This window comes from Gossypium hirsutum, chromosome D11, assembly GCF_007990345.1.
Source record: "Gossypium hirsutum isolate 1008001.06 chromosome D11, Gossypium_hirsutum_v2.1, whole genome shotgun sequence".
Lineage (NCBI taxonomy): Eukaryota > Viridiplantae > Streptophyta > Magnoliopsida > Malvales > Malvaceae > Gossypium > Gossypium hirsutum.
The window spans coordinates 53027088-53047101 of record NC_053447.1 but is presented as its reverse complement, the minus strand read 5'-3'; the positions used below and the strand labels follow the sequence as shown (position 1 = coordinate 53047101).

Genomic DNA, 20014 nt, shown 5'->3' with positions numbered 1-20014 from the left:
GGGACATCTGTTGTCACGTATTGTGCATTTGGCCTTGGATTTCTCCAATCAGGATTTAATAACGTAGAAGTTTACCCCGTACTTTATGTTGTATCATTTCATTGTAGTGGCAAAAGCATCTTTCAAAGAAAACTCCATCCCCACTTGTAAATCACCCACATCTAACGAAGAACTCGCATGACTCGATCTTTTGTTAAGGAGTTCTTGAAACTCTAACCCACCTTTAGCTGAAAGGTCCATATTATGCATGTGTGTCAGAGGTGAATATGCCCTGAAACATGTATTGGTTTTGTCAGCATTGTCTAGACCTTCACTATCGGGACCACCATCTTTTGGTTTAATTGGAACCGACTCTGGTTCAAAAAATAATACAATTTTTGAACCATCTAGCCTAGACTCCTGGATTGAATCATTGTCGGATTCAGTGCCCAGGGTTGGATGTCCCTTTACTGATGTAGGTTGTAGGGAGTACATAATCCCTTCTTGTATACTTGTCGTTACAACAAAAATCACTTGCAGGTTGCCAATCGGTGTAACTTGATGATGTACCCATATAAGTGTTTCCGACGTAAAATATCAACCTTTGGAAGTTGAAATCAAAAGCACTAACAAAATGTTGTATCAAGGTGTCCAATTTTCGATTATCGACAAACCCCAACTGTTGGACGAGCTGTGTGCCAAATTTGAAATCTTGGGCTAAAACCAAGGAATGTCTTCCTATTGATGATTCCTAAATTTCATAATGGGAGCTTTCTAACAAAGCCATAAACCCACTGCACAACGTGTGGTTAGACTTTCAGCTTCTTATCTGTTCCAACATTAATTAGAATAGTTTTCAACCTCCAACCACCTTCATCGACATTAACAAACTCAAGGTATAAATCAAGTATAGGTAATCCAATATCATTATGCGTCTGGACTATTGCTTCGATCGCCATTAAACCTTTGACATTAAATATTTCATATTTTACGGGGTCCTCTTATGCTAAATATCTATACTTTAAGGACGATATTTTGCAACTTGAATTGCTCACTTTCCAACTAATTCTTGCCTGGAGCTCTAACAATTAAATGTTCAAGTTGAAAGCCAATTGCGTTGTGTAGGCCGATGAAAAAACGACCCCAATGTCGGTGTCACGAATTTCACCGTCGTAATAAACAATAGCATTAACTCGTCCACTCATTTTCAACCAAATTACCTGTTTCACATGTTTAAAACCAAAACATTATGCAGAACTAGAGTATTGATTATCCATTAACAACAACAACAAAACTTAATTTATATAATTACGTGTTTTAGGTCGATTTCCAAAATTCAATTCTTTCACATAAATAACCTTATCCATACGCAAATCTCCTTCTAGTGACAATCTCCTCGGAATTTCAAATTGGAACGCATCTAACAGAAAGACCACTCACTTTATAGTAAATACTACCCCAAATATCAAACATAACTTGACATAGGTAGAACAATTTGGACATTACAATTCTAAGAGATTTAAAAAAAACACGTGTTCTTAGAAGTGTTTTCAAAATAAAAACAAAATCACTTGATAGAGGTCTTAAAATAATACCCCGTGAATCCCAGGATATCTGAAAAATAATGACAGGGTTTCTTGGGTTCTGGAAACTTTTTTGAGAGATTTAAAAAAATGTGTGTTCTTAAAAGTGTTTTCAAAATAAAAACAAAATCACTTGACCGAGATGTCTGAAAATAATGTCCCAAGAATCTCGGGATATCTGGAAAATGAAGATCGGGATTCTCGGGTTCTAAAAACTTTTCATGGGGGTTTGAAATTGGGAGGGGGAAAACTCCTTGCTAGGCCTTACACTTTCAGTGATGTGGGAGAAAGATTCACTGAAATTGTTCCCAACTGTATGTGTTTTCAACTGGTATTTTTCTATCACATCACTGAAAACGTGCCCTAGCCAAATCATTTTCCTTCACTCATTTTCAACCCCTTGAAAAGTTCCCAAACCTTGAGATTCTCAATCCTCATTTTTTAGAAATCTTGGGATTCTTGAAATATTTTCAGATTAACGTAAGCACGTTTTTTCCTCTTTCACTCGTTGCCCATCCGATTGCCTATATAAAAGGGGTCTTGCTCCCTCTACTCCATCAACTCTCTCGGCTACCTCTCCTACCCCTAAAAGCTTCTCTACACCATTGTTTATTTCTGTTTGAGAGAGCTATAGTGCTAATTTTAAGGTGTGTTTGAATTCATGATGATGTGATAGCGGTCCCAAACCCGCATATTTCATCTACCGTGTTAAGACGAAACCATTACATTAAAACTCCATCACATTATAACTCAAGCTCCGAATTTGCAGTACTAATACAGTCATAGGTTGTAGTCTAATTACGGGTCCTAGATAATGAACGTTAATGTGCAGTCACCTTGGAGTATGACTCGAGAGAGAGAAGGAGGGAGGGAGGGAGGGAGAGAGAGTCATCATCTATTTTGTAGATTCAGCACACAATGAGAGATGATTCTTTCCAACAAAACCAAAGGCTAACAGTTCTATCATGTAAGGTGAAAATGGAGACTAAGCTTTTTGATTGGGAAAATAACATTACCTGCCATTGCCATCACTTCTTAAACAGAGAAGTTAAGTAAGTCTACATTCCACATATGTGTTAAGCAAGAGATGTTCCTCCAAATAAAAAGTGATATGAACACAAAAAGAGAAAAAAAAAAAGAAAAAGGAAAAGAAGCTGTTCTCAAATATACATGCTAGTCGATTTCCTCCCAAAAAAACACTAGAACTTAAACAAGGTTTTCAGATTTTGGTATCAAGACTATCAGTCAAATTTAATATCAGAGATAGGAAGAGAGATTGAGGGAGGGAACTACAATATCTCAAAGCATCATTGTGGTTTGTAACACGCAGTATGATCGACAAACTCCTTTTTGCGTTTTAGCTTAGCTCCGAAAAACGCCAAACTAGGATGAGGATGATGATCTACCAGAAGATTCACCCAAAGAGACAGAAGCCAGTGAAGAAGCCCAAACATGGGCACTCTTTGCACCTTGATGAAAGTTCCTGGTTTTGCATAGCTTGAGTTTTGTCCAAACTCTCCTCACATCAACCATGTGAAGGGCCCGTGCAAACAATTGACTTGTCTCACCAAATATTTCCAAGTTCAAGTGCGGAGCATAAGAGACCCAGAAAGCCTTGAGACGAGACAGTACTTCGGGGAATACGGATAGAAGTACTCTAAAACAGAGAAACAACAAGGCAAATGCTAAGTAGGGCTCCCGTTTTACTATCTCCATAGGGGTTTTATTCCACAACTGTATCATGTATTTATTGTGGTCTCCTAACACAACTGATTCGTTTCCAGCAATATATTGAACTGGTTCAAATCCTGAAACGCAGACACTCATGTTAATAAACATGGAATTACGTTTTAGTCACAAACTAGGCTTAGTTATAAGGAGCTACAGTTCTATTATGCTTCATAGTACACAGAATAGCAATTTTTATGTTATAATACTTTTTTGCATCTAGAGATTTAGCTGAAATTGCCAATGTCGGGGGTTATTCCCTTGAGAAGACAAAGAAGTAAAAAGATATCTCTTTGGGGGAGGAGAGTAAGTACCTGTTGTTTTCTCATAAAATTGTATGATTGAGGGGAGATCTTTTGAACCACGATATTGTACCCTTAACGTCTGGTTCACAATTAAAATTGACGGCAAGCTATGAATTCCATATCTTGAAAATATGCTGTGATATGATTTATATCAAAGGTGTTAGTTATAAGATTTGTCATTAGATTTCAATGGGAAGCAAAAAAATAGCTCATCTGATTGATTATTATGTATCGTGTACTAATATAATCACAAAGCTATGTCAAGTTAAAGGAGGAATACAAAATTATATATATTCGGTATTTTACTTAAGTAGCAGAAGTGAGCATCTCATGTTCCGTCACAGACAGGAAAACCAACAGCAAAAATATATAATTCATAGAAAACTGCTTCGAAAGGCATAACTACTTTGTAAGTATTGGACTTTGGACATTGGTCTTTGTTTCCACAAGTTACAGCTATACCAGATATCATGAGCAGACAAATCACTTCAACTGATATGTTGGTGGACATGCATACTTTTTTCTTAAGGAAGCTTTTGAGTACATTTGGCCACGGTGAACCAAACCAAGTGGTCCAACACCACTAAAATTGATTAAACATTAGGACGCAGACATAAAAAGACCAATTGATTCTATGCTTAAATTCATGGTAGACAATGTAAGCAGCTCAATTTTAACAGTTCAATGCCTCTTTCCTTAAGGTTTGACAGTCTTTGTAATCAAGAACATATAGATAACACATGAAACATCAATTCAATAATTAGTTCACAATACCAACGCTTAGGCTTTGCTTGATTGGGTGGAAAAGTGGAGGGATGGGAGGAGGGAATGGAAAAGTGGAAAGAAAATAAATATTGAGTGTGCTTGGTGGGAAGAAAAGTATAGGAAAGATGATCATTTTCCATCCTAATGCATAAAAATCAATCCTTCTAAATCACAATGATGAGAGGGAAGAAAATAAGAGAGGTGTATGCTAGTTCAAAATTATGTATTATTCTATTTTCTTCCCTTTCAATTTTCAACCCTACCAAGCAATGGACGGAAAGAAAATTACTGTTTCTTTCCACTTTTCCGTCTTTCCTACCAAGCACACCTATAGAAAGAAAAGTAATGTTTTCTATCCTCCGAGTTTTCTACCCCTTTAATTTTCAATCCTTCCAATTTTCTTTCGACTTTAAAGCAGGATAATTAGCTGCACACCTTGGTGAAGCTGAAGACTCTTCAACTGCCAGATGTTCAATTTGAGGAAACATGGAACTGAGAATGTCGAACTTTGGATACAAACTGTGTGAGAGCGGGCACCAGGCAGCATAAAAGAGCACAGAAGCGTAACCATTTCTCTGTTTGGAAGACAATGCTCGGTCCAAGAAGTTCCCATCCACCTGCAAAGAAAATTAAAAACAAGCATAAAAGATTATCAGGAGTTTTGTCGCCATGAAACAGCAATCAACTGTACACTGATCTAAGCTAATTTACTGGAAAGAAGGCAAATTTACAAACCATAATATGATAATTAGAGGATCCTCGATAAGGAAATTGCATGAGCCCTAATTATTCGTAATGGTTAAAAATCCAAGTTGGTAGTCAAGATAAATGGCATTCTACACAAAATTTTATAGAACTAAAAGTGAATATTTCCCTTTAAGGTAGAAAGGAAAAGGGTAGTGAATACAAAGAGAGTTGTATACCATCCCTGGTTTGCCTTTCAAATTTCTGTCTACATCAACTTTTAGTGTCTATGCCTCATAAAATCAGTGCCATCCAGATGAGCACAGTTCTTTTCTTCTTTTTCTTTTTTGCCTTTTTGGTAAATCAATGAAGTTTTATGGAGTAAATTTTGTTTTGAAACAGTACTAATTTTCGTAAGTAAATAGTAAAGTTTTCAACCGATCAGTTGCACAGAGAATTTAGCTAACAACAGCATCATAAGCCACATAAGCATAGAACCAAGCAATTCAAGTTAAACATAATGCTTTGGATGGGTGGGTAACACTCAAATGACAGAACATCGGTTGCACCATAGAAGAGGGTTAACTGAAGAAACTTGGACGGACTTACACTTGCATAGGCACTCATCTTCAAGGATATTATTATCCTTGATCAGGTGAGAGGGCATCAAGTGCCTGTATCTCATGTACACCCATTTTGTATATTTAAGCTCACTTTTTTGGGGGCATTATATATCCTATAAACAGACTCATGGTGCGAGAACTTTTTTTCTAGCTTTTTCTACTATTAGGTATGAAAGGTGTAAAAAGAGGATGGATAGACTATGATTTCAACTATGGACAAATATATATATGTATATCTTCTAAAACCAGCAATTTGAAAACAAAACCTTAACTATGGATTTGATGATCCTTACACCTACTTATATGGTAGGTCTATACCTTACATAAAGCACAAAGACTTTCTGATGAGAGATTGGGATAATTACTTAGTTGTATATTTTGGCTCATTTATTACTAGATGAAATTCGGAGATTGTTGAGGGGTTTCCGACTCCTTTAGGAGAAGTCTACGAGGTGTCATCTATCCAAGGCTGGTGGACCCCTCAACGGGTTGGTATTGTCCCTGGTGGGGAGTTTTGTCTCCCAACCCTGTCGTGCCTGAGGAGGCACCGAGTCCATGGAGTGAGAGAGCCCTGTCAGGTACCTAAGAAGGCAAACTAATGCACATGGTTCTCCTTCTCAAGCACCTGTGAGGCACTCCTACTCTGCGAACCCACTGCCTCTTCAAGCACAGTACAGTCAAAAGAGAAAAACCCCACTGAGGACAATACTGGAGTTGTTGAAGGGTCCGCAGGCTCCTGGCCGATGACATGTTGCAGACTTCTTCTAATGGAATCAGCCGCCCCTTAAAAGGGATCAAAACATCAAAAGAACAAAATTTACATCCTCCGTCATTTAGACATATAGATCCTTTTTCAGCCACAAACTAATCAACATAGTCCTGCCACCATACACCTATAAGTATGTCAATAAAGCAAACACTATTAATATTTCATAGATTCAATTAATGCTTTAGAAAACATATAACATATTTCACTAATACGGCTTATGTTTCAGCTGATTTGCATAAGGCTTAAAACCTGAAATAGAAGATCCTAAGCTGCATCTCCAGTACTTTCCTTGTAGCTCATGTAGCCTTAAAAAATTACGTTATCTTTGCTTGGGAATACATAAAAATGCCATTCCAGTCCAAATGTTCCAGAAGAGAATAAATCTATTCAGAAGTCTTAACCAAGACTGACTGATATTAAATAATGAATGGCTAATAATTTTTGCAACTTTATTTCTATCTTCCTTATTTAAATTTATTTTTTCAGAATTCAAATTAAAGTATAATGTAAGAATCCAATACCCCCATAATGCAATAAAACCTTTATTCTGATTCTTCACAAATTTACAGCCATGAAAATTCCATAAAAATACCCTAATCCTTCAGGCTAAAAACTCATAATTTCCTAGAAATTTGCCTTCTTTTAAAATGATTATGCAAATTCATAAATACCAAGAATCCAAAATCAAACAAAATAATAATAATAATAAAACATTCCAATAAAAAATAAATTAAATCTCAAGAACCCATTTTCCTAAACCAATTAACAGATCAATCTCAATTATGAAATGAAATTTCCACCAAGATTAAGCTAAAACACGTACCTTGAGAGGGGGAATCGGAGAAAACGAAGGAGAACATTGAAAATGAAGATTTTTAATGAACACATCAGCTTCATCAGAGCAAACAGAAGAACTCCAAACGCAGCGTATTAAACATATAGATATGATATAGAAAAACAAATTAACAGAAGAAGAACCCATTTCTGGAAATGATTTATAAAACCAAAAAAAGAAGAGAGAGAGAGAGAGAGAGTTCACAACAACAACAACAACCAGAAAAAAAAGGGGGGCAAAACTGAAACCCAGAAAAAGAATAAAAAATAAAGAAAGATATAGATTAAATTAGGGGGAAAGGGAGGAGGGGAAGCAGGTGTGTGTGGGCTATTTTTTGGAAATGGGTAAAATCTAATATAATTACTGGCTTGGCTGCTAATTTGGTTCTTTTTCTTCGAAGGGTCTAAAAATTGCTCTGCTTTTGGGAAAGTATTGTAGGCTTTGGAATTTAAGATTTGAGCAGTTGAATGTAAAGCTTATTTATATGAGTTGGTTGTAGTTGATGATGTTGGATTAAGAGCTGTGCCTCGTGTATGTGTCTGTGTGGGTGTAAAGGGGATTTGCTTAGCTAAACAAAAACAAAGAAGAAAGTACCAGTGATGGGCAGGGCAGGTCTAATTTTTGGGCTTCAAGCCCTTTTATTATACATACACACATATATTTATATTTATTATCTCAAGGCACTATTAATAGTTTTGGGTAACCCAATAGTATCAATTAAAATATATTATATTTATTTTTAATTTTTTATAAAATTAGTAACATTTCAGATTATTCAGAAAGAAAAATTAAAATAATATAATTGTTAAATTTCTAAGTTATTTACTGTTTGTATTATGATCACGAATTCAAAATTTCAATATTTGATATAAAGTTAAACTAACTACAAATTAAGAAATATGATAACATATTATTTAAAAATTCATTGAGAGTCGATTGGGTGATAGTTTGATTGACATGTGTATTCTTGTTAATATAAGAAGATGTAGGTTCGAGTGCACTGAAATGCATTATCCACCTATTTATGAGTTAGAAAAAATATATACGTAATTATATTAATTATTGTTCATACTTCATAGTGATTGAGAGTAATATTGGTAAGAAAAAAATTAAAAATAATTATTAGAAGTTATAAAAAGTGAATTTATAAATTTGTAAATTGATTATGATGCATTGAAATTAAATGACTACATTGAAGTCATATTGTAGAGGAAATTTTAAACGCTTCAATGGGAAAATTGTAATAGAGGTGATGATGATGAATGATTATAAGGGGTTTCTACATGAAAAAATAAAATAAGAAATAATAACTCTGTCAGTCGATACAAATTATTTAAAATTTATGTAAACTTTTGCAGGGTGCTATGGGCGTAACGAGTACATATAGGGATAGGGGCCTTATAATTAGGGTTTAGGCAAAGGTGTTTAAGATGAGGTAGGATTTAATTGCATTAAATGTTATCCGTAATTATTATTTTAAATTGAATTAAAAAGTGAATTAAAAGTTGAGAAAATTGAATTATATGCGATGGTTCGATGGTTAAGGGTATTCATTGCTTTAGATGTGGTCTGGGTTCAGGTTATGTTAGTCGCATTTATTATTTGGACTTTATCCTGTTATTATAATTTACGAAAAGAAAAGTTTATTTTCTTTTTTTTTAATATATCTTGCCTATTTTCTATTTTCTTTTTCTTGTTCTTTCAACCATATTTTTTCAATTCTCTCAACTATTTTATTCTCAATTTTTTTTATTCAATGTCTCTCGAATTCTTCTCCTCCCAATTTTCTATTTTGTAATTTCTTTGAGTTTTATTTGATTTTCATAATTTAAAAAAAATTTTAAAATGTCAATGCCTATAATTCATTTGGTTCACAACCACATTTTAGGCGTCCAATTACAAATGATAAGAAAATATTATTTAATTTTTAATTAATATAATTATTAAGTTAATATTATTTTTAAATTTTTTATGTTTATATAACCAGACCATAGATCGAATTATCGAGGCATATATACACAATTTAAGTGCAAGGGCACCGCTTGTTATTGAGCAACACTTGGAATAGTGTTGCACATCTTCCGTGTAATGAGTATATAATTACACTCAAGGATGTGGTATTACAACTAGGTTTACTAGTTGATGAGCCAATCATTACAGGGGTAGCGCACAGTGGCAATTGGAGCGCAATTTGCACCAACTATTAGGCAAGGTGTCAAATAAGTTTAGTATTAGCTGGATAGAAATGAAATGGTTAGAAAACAATTTCTCACATCTCGATAACTCATCTAGTGTGGTTGAAAGATAACAATTCGCTTGAGCATTCATACTGAGGTTGATTGGGGTCTTCTAATGCTAGTTAAATCTCGAAATATGGTATATTTAAGGTGGCTTCTACAACTAATCGACTTAAAAGAAGTCGGGCAACTTAGTTGGGGATGAGGTGTCTTAGCTACATTGTACCGTGAGATGTGTCAGACAACTGAAGCACAGAAAATTAAAATTGGTGGTTGCATACTCCTTTTCCAATCATGGGCATGGTATCGCTTACTATTTTTATGTCCACAATACACCAAAACAGGCTTTTAGCGGCGCTTTTTTAGGCCTTTAGCGGCGCTTTTCAGTGCCGCTAAAGCTATTTGCGGCGCTTTGAGAAACGCCACAAAAAACGCCGCTAATGACAACGTCGCTAACTTTAGCGGCGTTTTTAGAAATAAACGCCGCTAAAAACCAAGACCTTTAACGGCGCTTTTCCCACAAACGCCGCTAAAGACCAAGATCTTTAGCGGCGCTTTTCCCACAAAAGCCGCTAAAGACCATGACCTTTAACGGCACTTTTCCCACAAACGCCGCCTTAGACTATCACCTTTAGCGACGCTTTTCCCACAAACGCCGCTAAAAACATAATCTTTAAAAAAATTATTTTAATCAAATAATATTTATTTTTATGATAAATATTATATTATGTTTTATTTTTTAAATTTGAACGTTAAATATACTTTTTAAGGATAAATAAAAAATATTATTTAAATTAAATTTTCTATGAAAATTTTAACTTTAAAACTAAATATTAAAATTAATGAATTTAGTTTTAGAATTTAAAATAATAAATTAATAACACAATTAAAATCCAAAAGTTAGAATTCAAGTTGTCGTAAATATTAAAGTAAAAATAAAAATTTAGAATCAAAACTAAAATAAACAATGGAAAAATAGTAACAAAAAATTAAACACAACACATAAAATTTATCAAACTAGTTAAGAAATACATAGTGCAGCCATGCAGTATAAATACAATAGAATCATAGGGTAATTTTGCATAAATATCTTCAGAGTACCAAGAAAAATGTCACAAAATTATAAAACATGATAAAAAAAAAAAGAACAGGTAGCAGACAAGCTATTTGTTACTTTTTGTTTTGCTTCCAAGGCTTCCTCAGCTGCCTTCATCTTGACAACAGAATCATCTTCATCATCCCTGCTTAAGAAAACAAAGAACCTATTGTTACTCAATTTAGAACTTGAAAAGAAAAGAACAATCTTCATCATCCATGCTCACACAATAGACAAGGTATTTTTACAATACCATCTAACTGGTATCTTAGAAAATGAACAAGGGCAAATGCAATTAATAGATGATACAAGCAACATTGAAATACAAGAGTCGTCGTCAATAATTTTCTCTGACAAAAGCCACATAACCAATTATTCATTTCTAAATAAACTAATAATATTTGTTCTAATGTTGATACATACAGGATTATCAACAATGAGTACAAATGTTTAGCAAAGCCTAAGTGTCAGTAACTAGGTGCACACATGTGATCAAAGTATATCCATATTAAAAAGTTTTAATTGAGCTGCATCATTAGTATATTTTACATTCATTGTATGCAGATGTGAGTGTTTTGTAGTACAATATAGTGATATATTGCTTTTTTTATATCAACATGATATATTGTTTATTATATTTAAATGCTTAACGCATCGTTATCCTTCCTGGTTTTGTTATAACAGGGAAAAATCCACTCCTTTAATTCACAAACCAGATATCAAAGCTTATGTCAACATATAAAAAGAAAAATGATATACAGGTTTTAAAATGTCTGCTCCCTAAATATAAAACAATTTATCACACTAAGCTAGCTCCAATGCCATTAAAACAATTAGAAACAAAACAATAAATGTCAATGCAATTACCTTCCACCATACAGTAAAAAGCCAAGTGCCGCAAACAATGACACACCTGCACATATACAGTGAGGATCAAATATCCATTCATTATTGAAATCGTTAATTCCTTCATAATTTGCCACTCCCCCTATTGCTATTTTCTGCTCTCTTTTTTTTGCAGGGTGCACGATGACCCGTTTTTGAAATCGTTAATTCCTTCATAATTTGTCAATCATTCAGCGTATAGGATGATACCGGGTAATACCTCGTTTTGGTGGCAACTTCCTCAAAATGAAAAGGACTAAGGATGAAGGTAATATTTCCACCAACTGCCCATCAAAAGAAAACAAACCAACCAACAAAATTCATTTAAAATGTTCACTTTCCATATCTATAAGCAAGGCATGAAGTTCATGTCCCACGCTTAGGACTTATAATAATAGATATATTCAGTCTTAGATTGTTGAGAGAAAACCAAGTTTGACATCCTACTTAGATTGTTTTATTTGGTTATTTTGTGAATTCAAAACTACTCGGTAGATAGTATATACCAACTTAGCCTATGTGATTAGTGTCTATATTAAAGTTGCAGATAAATAGCATCTGATTGACATGCAATAGAAATATATATATAAGAGAAGAATTGACACTCAAGGATAACATCAGATTGTAATATTAAGTAAAAATAATAAAAGCCATATGTATTAAACTAAAGATAATATTCAGAAAAAAAAAGCATACAAGTCAAAAATAAAACAAGAATTATATTTAGAATCCACCATGATAAATCTATTTTCTATGATAATAGGCAAAGAAGTATATGTTCTTTAATTTAATTAGTAAAAATTAAAAAACTTAATACATGGCAGCAGATGTAACTCACAATTATCAGTGAAACTATTATTAAACCTTAAGTTCAAGGACTAGGTTGCAATGAGGATAAAAGTTGGGTGATGGTGGTCTATTTGACCCACTATACAACATCTGGTCATAACAATATATGATGTTAAAACAACCCCGTTTTATATTTGACGGCAAAAATAGTCATCACTGCACTTAAAAGCTTCTTTGATGTAAAAATCTGATGGTAAAGACTTATAAATTGCTTGTCAAACTTGCAGTTTCTTGAAATATGAATTTCTAGTTAAGTAAAAGAAGCATGCAACAATCATTTAATTTTTATATGGCAATAAGATGTGTTAAGAAACTTCCACACTGTATTTGAACATGAGTATCTAACTTAATAGCAATAAGCAACATAAAACAACCATTCATCAAACTCACCAGGTAATATATTAAGTTTAGAATTGGATGGTTCAAAACATCAAGGTCAGCACCTTTGTCAAATCCATTAAAGCACATCTACACAAAAAAATAACAATAGAGCTCAAATTACATAAGTTTGGACAAATGATCAATGATTGATCAATTAGATAAATGATCTAAACCAACTAGCAGCTAAAGGGTTCAAGTTGAATACTTCCATTTTTTAACAAAAATGCTATAAACATTATATGCAACTAAAGTTTCGCAAAGATCAAATAAAACAAGCTTATAGCTTTTTCAAGAGAAATACAAAGGGTTAGTAAAGCCAGAAAAGAAATGAGGGGTCTACCATGATGCATCTGACTAGGAAACATGTGAAGCATATGGTTGTCACATAACCAACCTGCCCAATCCAAAAAGAAACAATAAAAAAATGCAAATGGATGGCAAAATTGTTGGACTCAAAACCACAACTGCATTAACGTAAATATATACTTCTTGCAACTTCTTACGCCGTCCTTTGGACTCTACAGGGAAACGCTGCAACATTAAGAAAAGGCTGCAATGATTGGATATGTTATTATATAGCTTTCCCATGCTCACACAATAGACAAGGAATTTTTACAACACGATCTAACTGGTATCTTAGAAAATGAACAAGGGCAAATGCAATTAGGAGATGATACAAGCAAAACTGAACTACAAGGGCAAATTTGTTAGATGAGACATTGCAGTTTTGTATGTCAATACTCAAGATTGGAGTAACACATATGTCCAGGGTTGAAAAGAGTTGAAAACGACCTTAGCTTGGGCTGTTTTTTTGGAAAAAAATCCTCTGCATGCCCCTTCACCGTAATCTGGTATATTGGGTAATCTGGAACTTGCAAACGCTTCCTCCATGCTATTATAACTGCATGTTTCTACTGCTTATCGAGTTGCTTATAGGGTTTTTTAGAACCCACTCCAAATTCAGAGCACAACCCATGCCCATATAAAGTGAATCTCAAGAACATATGGGTCTGGTCGGGTTTATAAAGTGAATATCAAAATAGGACAAACCATGCATGGCTGTTAAACGCGTGACGAAAGTGGTTTTTAGATCTAATTCAACATGGCAATATCATTAAAAATGTTGATGTTTTGCGGTGGCGATGAGTTTAGGTTTCTAGTTTATGAATACATGGAAAACAATAGCTTACAATGGTAATTGTCGCCGCTTAGGGGTTGGCTTATTTGCACCACGATTGTCAACTATCTATCATGTACAGGGATGTGAAGAGTAACAATATATGCTGTGATCTGCTGTATTAACACAACAAATCACATTGAACTACAACATTGAAAATCTATTAAGAACACCAAAAAGACTTACCTGAAAAGAACATTTTAGATAGAATGACTGAAACTGGGATATAACCCGCAAAAGGCAGCCTTCTTGTTGGCCATCATTGTGGCTTTCTACATCCCAAAGCCCCTGGAATACACAGCAACTTCAAGCACATATTAGAAACATTTCGACTGAGCTAAAAGTGTGTAAAAAAAGATTATGCACAAAACAAGGAATATTTTAGAACAACGAAAACAAAACTAAAAGTTAAAAAGGATAAGCTCTTAAAAGTTAAATAAAAGTTGCACATTACCCCCATCCAAGCCGATTAAATTATGCTTAAGCTCTGATTGACGAATGTATTCAAAAGTAATACACAAAAAATAAGGGGCGAGAGCCTAATATACAAGTATTATAGGAATCAACATAAAGAAAATAGCACATTGAAAAAAAAACGTAAACATCTTGAGAAAGAGAACAGGAAGAACAGGAACATAAGAAAGAGAAAGAGAGAAAGGAAAAAACTAACAATATGATCCATATGGCCATGAGAAATAAAAGGGAAATCTTGAGAAAGGGAACGTTGTGGCCATGAGTTGAAGCTTTTGGGTTTTTTTTCTTGGATGTGGAAAATTAGGGATTTTAGGGGGGAAAGTTGGGGATTTCGGGCGGGAGTGAATTTTATAAAATAGCTTAATTTTTTTGCAGCGTTTTTATATTGCTTATCTTTTGAGGCGTTTTTACAAAAATGACGCAAAAAAAATTATTTTATTTAGAATAAAACGACACTGTTTTGTTACGCTAAAATGGCGTTATTTTTTTAAATTAAAATTATTTTTGTGGCGTTTTTTTATAAAAACACCGCTATTGCTTACCTTTTACGGCGTTTTTCATAAAAACGCCGCAAAAAAATTATTTCATTTGGAATAAAACGACAATGTTTTGCTATGCTAAAATAGAGCTATTTTTTTAAAGTAAAATTATTTTTTGTGGCGTTTTTCATAAAAACGCCGCAAAAAATTATTTCATTTCGAATAAAACGACACTGTTTTGCTATGCTAAAAATCTTTTATTTTTTCTGTTAAAAATTATTAGTCAAGTAATTTTATAAAACATTTATTATTATTTTTTATAAATTGAATTTTTATAAAAAAAATCAAGTACTCTCAAAATAAATATCGTATATTTTAATAAGAAAAAAATGATTAAATGGCTGTAATTAATTATTAAGTTAGAACTATCCAGTGTAAGCAATTAATATCTCACATATCAAATTTCTACTAAAGATTGAGACGTTAATCATGATTTTATATTATTCATTTCCGATCTAGTCTCCATTTTATTAGAGATATTTCTTCCTAACTAAAATATAATTATTTTGCTAGATGTTCGATGTGGAATGATTTTAGTTTTTGTATTTTATTTTTATTTGTTATAATTTGGTTCTATATATCCAAAATAGATAATTACCTACCCGTATCAATTTGTTACATTTTTGTATTAATTTTTTTAAATCTAATATTTACCCTAAATCACTAACTCTCAACCCCAAACCACTAACCACTAACCCCTAAACCTTATTTAATATATAAATTAAAAATACTAATTAATCTAAATCCTAAATCCTAAACCCTAACCCTAACCCGACCCTGAATCCCTAACCCCTAACCCCTAAATATTATTTAATATATAAATTAAAATACACTTATTAATCTAAACCCTAAACCTTAACCTGACACCGAATCCATAAACCCTAAATCCTTAACCCCTAACCCATAAACATTAAATCACAACCCTTAAATCAGAATCCCTAATCCATAATCCCCAATTCCATAATCTATAAACCTTCAAATTGTAACTCTTCAACCGGCCCTAAATCCTAACCATATATATACTCTAAACCATATATATTAAACCCTAAACTATAATGATAATTAAATTAAATATTTTAAAATTAATACTATCGTATCTTTTACAATTATATTTGAAATTATTTAATATATAAATTAAAAATCAATCAATTATGTACCCAAAAATTTTAAAATTATTTAAAATAATAGTATTTTAATTTCTCCATTTTTAACAAATATTTTTCTATTTTTTTTATTTCAAATTATTTCTACGTGTCATTATTTCAAATTTATCCATTTTTAACAAATATTAAATTAAAAATAAATTGATTTTTAATTAATATAAATAAACAAATTAAATAGTAAATAGAAAGATAAAATGATTTTGCGGCGCTTTTTAAAAAACGCCGCTAAAACCCCGAGCATTAGCGGCGCTTTTCTAGAAACGACGCTAAAGATCTGAGCATTAGCGGCGCTTTTTAAAAAACGCCACTAAAGATTTGAGCATTAGCGACGCTTTTTTTAAAAACGCCGCTAAAGCCCCGAAAGGTAAAATACGATGTCGTTGGGCTTATGTTTTTTGTGGCGTTTTTTCGAAAAACGCCGCTAATGCTCAGTTTTAGCGGCGCTTTTTTGAAAGCGCTGCTAATGCTCGATCTTTAGTGCGTTTTACGTAAGGCGCCGCTAATGCTCGATTTTTAGCGGCGCTTTTTGTACAAACGCCGCTAAAAGTGCCGCTAAAAGTCTGTTTTGCTGTAGTGCCCCTAGTAAACTTCCCTTATCAATTCCCACTCGTAATAAGGTAATATTCATTTAATGATATAATTATCATATTCTTTTTCATTAATATATTTTTGAAATAACATATTATTTGAATAGGTAAAATAATGACGAGAGTAATGTGGGTACCCAAATGAGCTTGAAAATATTCAATTATTATTAGATCAACGGCCAAAAGTCGATGTTAATTTTTGAATTTTTGAATTATATAATAATTATGTAAAGATTTGAAATTTAATATTAGGTTCATAATAAAATTTATAATTGTGTACTGTAGTTTAAATGGAATTCAAAAATTTAACAATGCATCCTGACCAAATTTTTGACGAATCACAATATTTGGCACTTCAAAGTGCCATTGATAATTTTTGCAACGGTTGGGATGCACGGATTTGATCAAGTGATGCGCTAGTTTGGTTTATGCAAAGTATTCCACCCTCACCCCAAGAACTCAATAAACTTCACAAGATTGATTTGCGAGGGAGAAATGATGAAGATAGGCCTAAATTCTATGTTAAGTGATACATGCACGGATGGGGTAAAATTTATTAAATTACATTAATCAAAGCTGCTAATTTTCAAGTTTGGGAAATCAGTAGACTTGTAATGACTTTTTGGATGGGAGCTAGGCATTTTTGGGTTGATATGTCTTCATGGCGTTCAAACATCTATTTCTTAGCTTCGAAATGCTTTTGAATCACTCGATTTCGAGTTCATGAGCTCAAGTTATGACAGTTTTAATGAAGACTACGTGAGTATAATTTATGGACAGGATTATTACAGAAATTATGAGTTTCGGGTTTTAATTCAAGTTTAATTTGGATATTGTTTAAGTATTTTAAGTTGCTTAGGAGTTTTATGTTTCTTAGTCAAACAAGAAAATTTAATATTAAAACTACTTCTTATTTAGATTAATTAGAGCTTCAGTTACTTTAGAGTTTTATTTGGGTGTACTTAGCTACCCTATATAAAGGCTTCTTCATTGTTCATTAAAGAGAATTGTTTTCATTAATAAAATTTTCAATTCTTGGATTTTGTTTCTCTGTGTAAGATTTATTTATTGTGATTTTTAGAAGTAGTTTTCTTCTCAATTTTCTTTAAGGAGTCGTGGGAATTCATTCTTCACCCTTCATTTAGCCAAGGATTATTTCTTGGAGGGTTGATTAGAGTCGTTAATTGAGTTTGTTGAGATTTATATCTCAAAAGGTTTAAATGGACATTTATCTTTCTATCCATCAGATCTATCATTTTACTCGTCCATCTTCCACTTTGTTTTTTTTCTTTAAATTTTTATCTCTTATTTATTTATGATTTTTATCTCAAATTTCTTCTTTTACTATTTTCAATTTCTTTATTACTATTTTTTTCTTCTTTTCAGATCAAATCCAAATCTTTCCTTTTTGAATTGAACAACTTGAATACGATCCTTTTTCCGCTTCCTCCGCTCCAATTCTCTGTCACCAAGTATATCTACATTTGGGAACATAAATACTAAGCTTTATTTGATAAAATATTTTGATATAACAAATTAAAAGATTTTTTGAATATAAGCTAAATTTGGCAAAAAAAAATTTAAATTTGAATTCTGAGAAATAAAATTTTTAATACTTACAATAAACTCTTAGAAAATTTTGAAACAAGTTTAAAATAAAGTGAAAATGTTTTTAACCAAGTCAAAATGATCTCAATTAAGTTTAAATCATTTTAACACATCAAAATGATTTCAAACAAGTTAGAACTGCTCCAGGCCAAAAGATATCGATACCATTTGGATAAGTATCGATTTTTTGAAAATAATCGATACCCTTAGTAAAATCGAGACCAAAAAGGCATTCTGTCAAAACCCTAAAAATTATCAATACCATGTTTTTGGTATTGATACTTTTTCGAAAATAATCGATACCTTTCTTAAAAATGATACCAAACTTATATTATGTTTCTCATAAACCCTACAAGGTATCAATCCGGTATCAATACCTATTTGAGGAAGTATCAATAAAATATTTTTAAAGTATCGATTTTTTCATTCCAACGGTCACTGAATTAGCATTTATGATAAAAAATATCAATACCCTTTTTGGAGGTACTGATACTCGAAGCTGCAGATGAAATAAATGCTCTGATTTTACATCCCCAATTGCCATATTAACTTCTCTAACATCCTCAGCGGCTGGAAATCTATTAGAGGGTATAAATACCATCTTTTAAAGTCCTACAACCTCTAAGCAAAGTACTTCAAGAAAAAATCATCAATCAAACAATCTTAGAGCTTAAATTTTCATATTCTTCTTACATACATTTGTGAGCTTTATCTCATTTATTTTGCTCAAGTGTATGTCATTGCATTTGTGTTTCAATTTGTGAACAAATTTATCTTGTAAGGATTATTTCTTTGTTTTCTCATTTGTATATCTTTGAGAGGTTTTGAAACTTAAGATTTGGGGTAGAAATCTTAAGGAGTTGTAAGGTTAAACCTTGTCCTCAAAAGTTGAACAAATTAGTGAATTTGGGATAAATTCTTAGTGGTGAAAAGCTAAGGTAGTGGAGTAGGCAATTGGGTCCGAACCACTCTAAATTCTTTGTGTTCTTTATTTCATTCTTGTTTTTTCTTTCACCAAAAAATTTTAAGGCCAATTTACCCCCCTTTTGGATTTTTTTTGTTTGCTTCATTGAGCTTTCACATACCTTTGCGCAAACTAATTTTTTGACTGAATTTGGCAACGTCTTCGAATTACATGACATGGTTTAGACTTCACGGTAAGCTATATTTATAGTCCGAGGAGTAAAGGAGTATACAATTTCGACGTAGAAAGCCAACACGATCCTACATGAGGTCGCGACTAGGAGTACATGTGTCAAGTTCATCATTATCAGCTCAAACCCTAAATTCTATTCTGATGGGTGCACCACCTTCCGGTTAGTATAGTTCATATTTTTCTTGTGCTTTTACTAACTCTATTTTTTCACACAAGCACCACATTATGCACCATTATACCATGCATAAACACCTTCTTTAGGAATATATTTTTGCACCACCTTCATCTAAAGGGACATATTACACGTTATTTTCGTCAACAACACCAATGTGTATGCCATTGCATACAATTCCAGCATTCTATGCACAACTAGGTTATTTGACACCATATACTCCTTTGTCGATAGTGTCGCAAACACCTCTAAAATCACTGTTCTTAAGAGGTAGGTCATCTTCTCAACCACCTATTAATACAATCGAAGATATATGATGACAACCTAGGAAGAAAATACAATCTAGCACGAAAGAACAAGATGAAGATGAAGACAGTGTTGGAGATTAAATAGCTTCCTTTAGGTTTTTTTTATGTATA

General features: G+C 32.8%; 2 protein-coding genes across 19 annotated transcripts; both read right to left on the bottom strand.

Moving 5' to 3' along the window:
- Window positions 1–2610: 2610 nt before the first annotated feature.
- On the bottom strand, window positions 2611–7907 carry LOC107935237 (5'-adenylylsulfate reductase-like 5). Its single transcript, XM_016867809.2, has 4 exons — window positions 7260–7907; window positions 4796–4977; window positions 3605–3729; window positions 2611–3370 (listed from the first exon to the last, which is right to left on the bottom strand). Exons 1-4 carry the CDS (start codon window positions 7416–7418, stop codon window positions 2946–2948), a joined length of 891 nt encoding a protein of 296 aa, XP_016723298.1. The 5' UTR covers window positions 7419–7907; the 3' UTR covers window positions 2611–2945.
- Window positions 7908–10497: 2590 nt separating this feature from the next.
- On the bottom strand, window positions 10498–14700 carry LOC107935222 (tobamovirus multiplication protein 3). Of its 18 annotated transcripts, XM_041104117.1 has the most exons (10): window positions 14567–14700; window positions 14351–14435; window positions 14083–14184; window positions 13512–13620; window positions 13206–13269; window positions 13060–13113; window positions 12729–12806; window positions 11710–11773; window positions 11472–11517; window positions 10498–10752 (listed from the first exon to the last, which is right to left on the bottom strand). In XM_041104117.1, exons 3-10 carry the CDS (start codon window positions 14093–14095, stop codon window positions 10629–10631), a joined length of 552 nt encoding a protein of 183 aa, XP_040960051.1. In that variant the 5' UTR covers window positions 14096–14184; window positions 14351–14435; window positions 14567–14700; the 3' UTR covers window positions 10498–10628. The 18 variants fall into 18 exon arrangements, with proteins under 18 accessions (XP_040960051.1, XP_040960049.1, XP_016723277.1 ...); XM_041104115.1 differs by having other exon boundaries at window positions 14351–14700; XM_016867788.1 differs by having other exon boundaries at window positions 10498–10749; window positions 14351–14700.
- Window positions 14701–20014: the final 5314 nt, after the last annotated feature.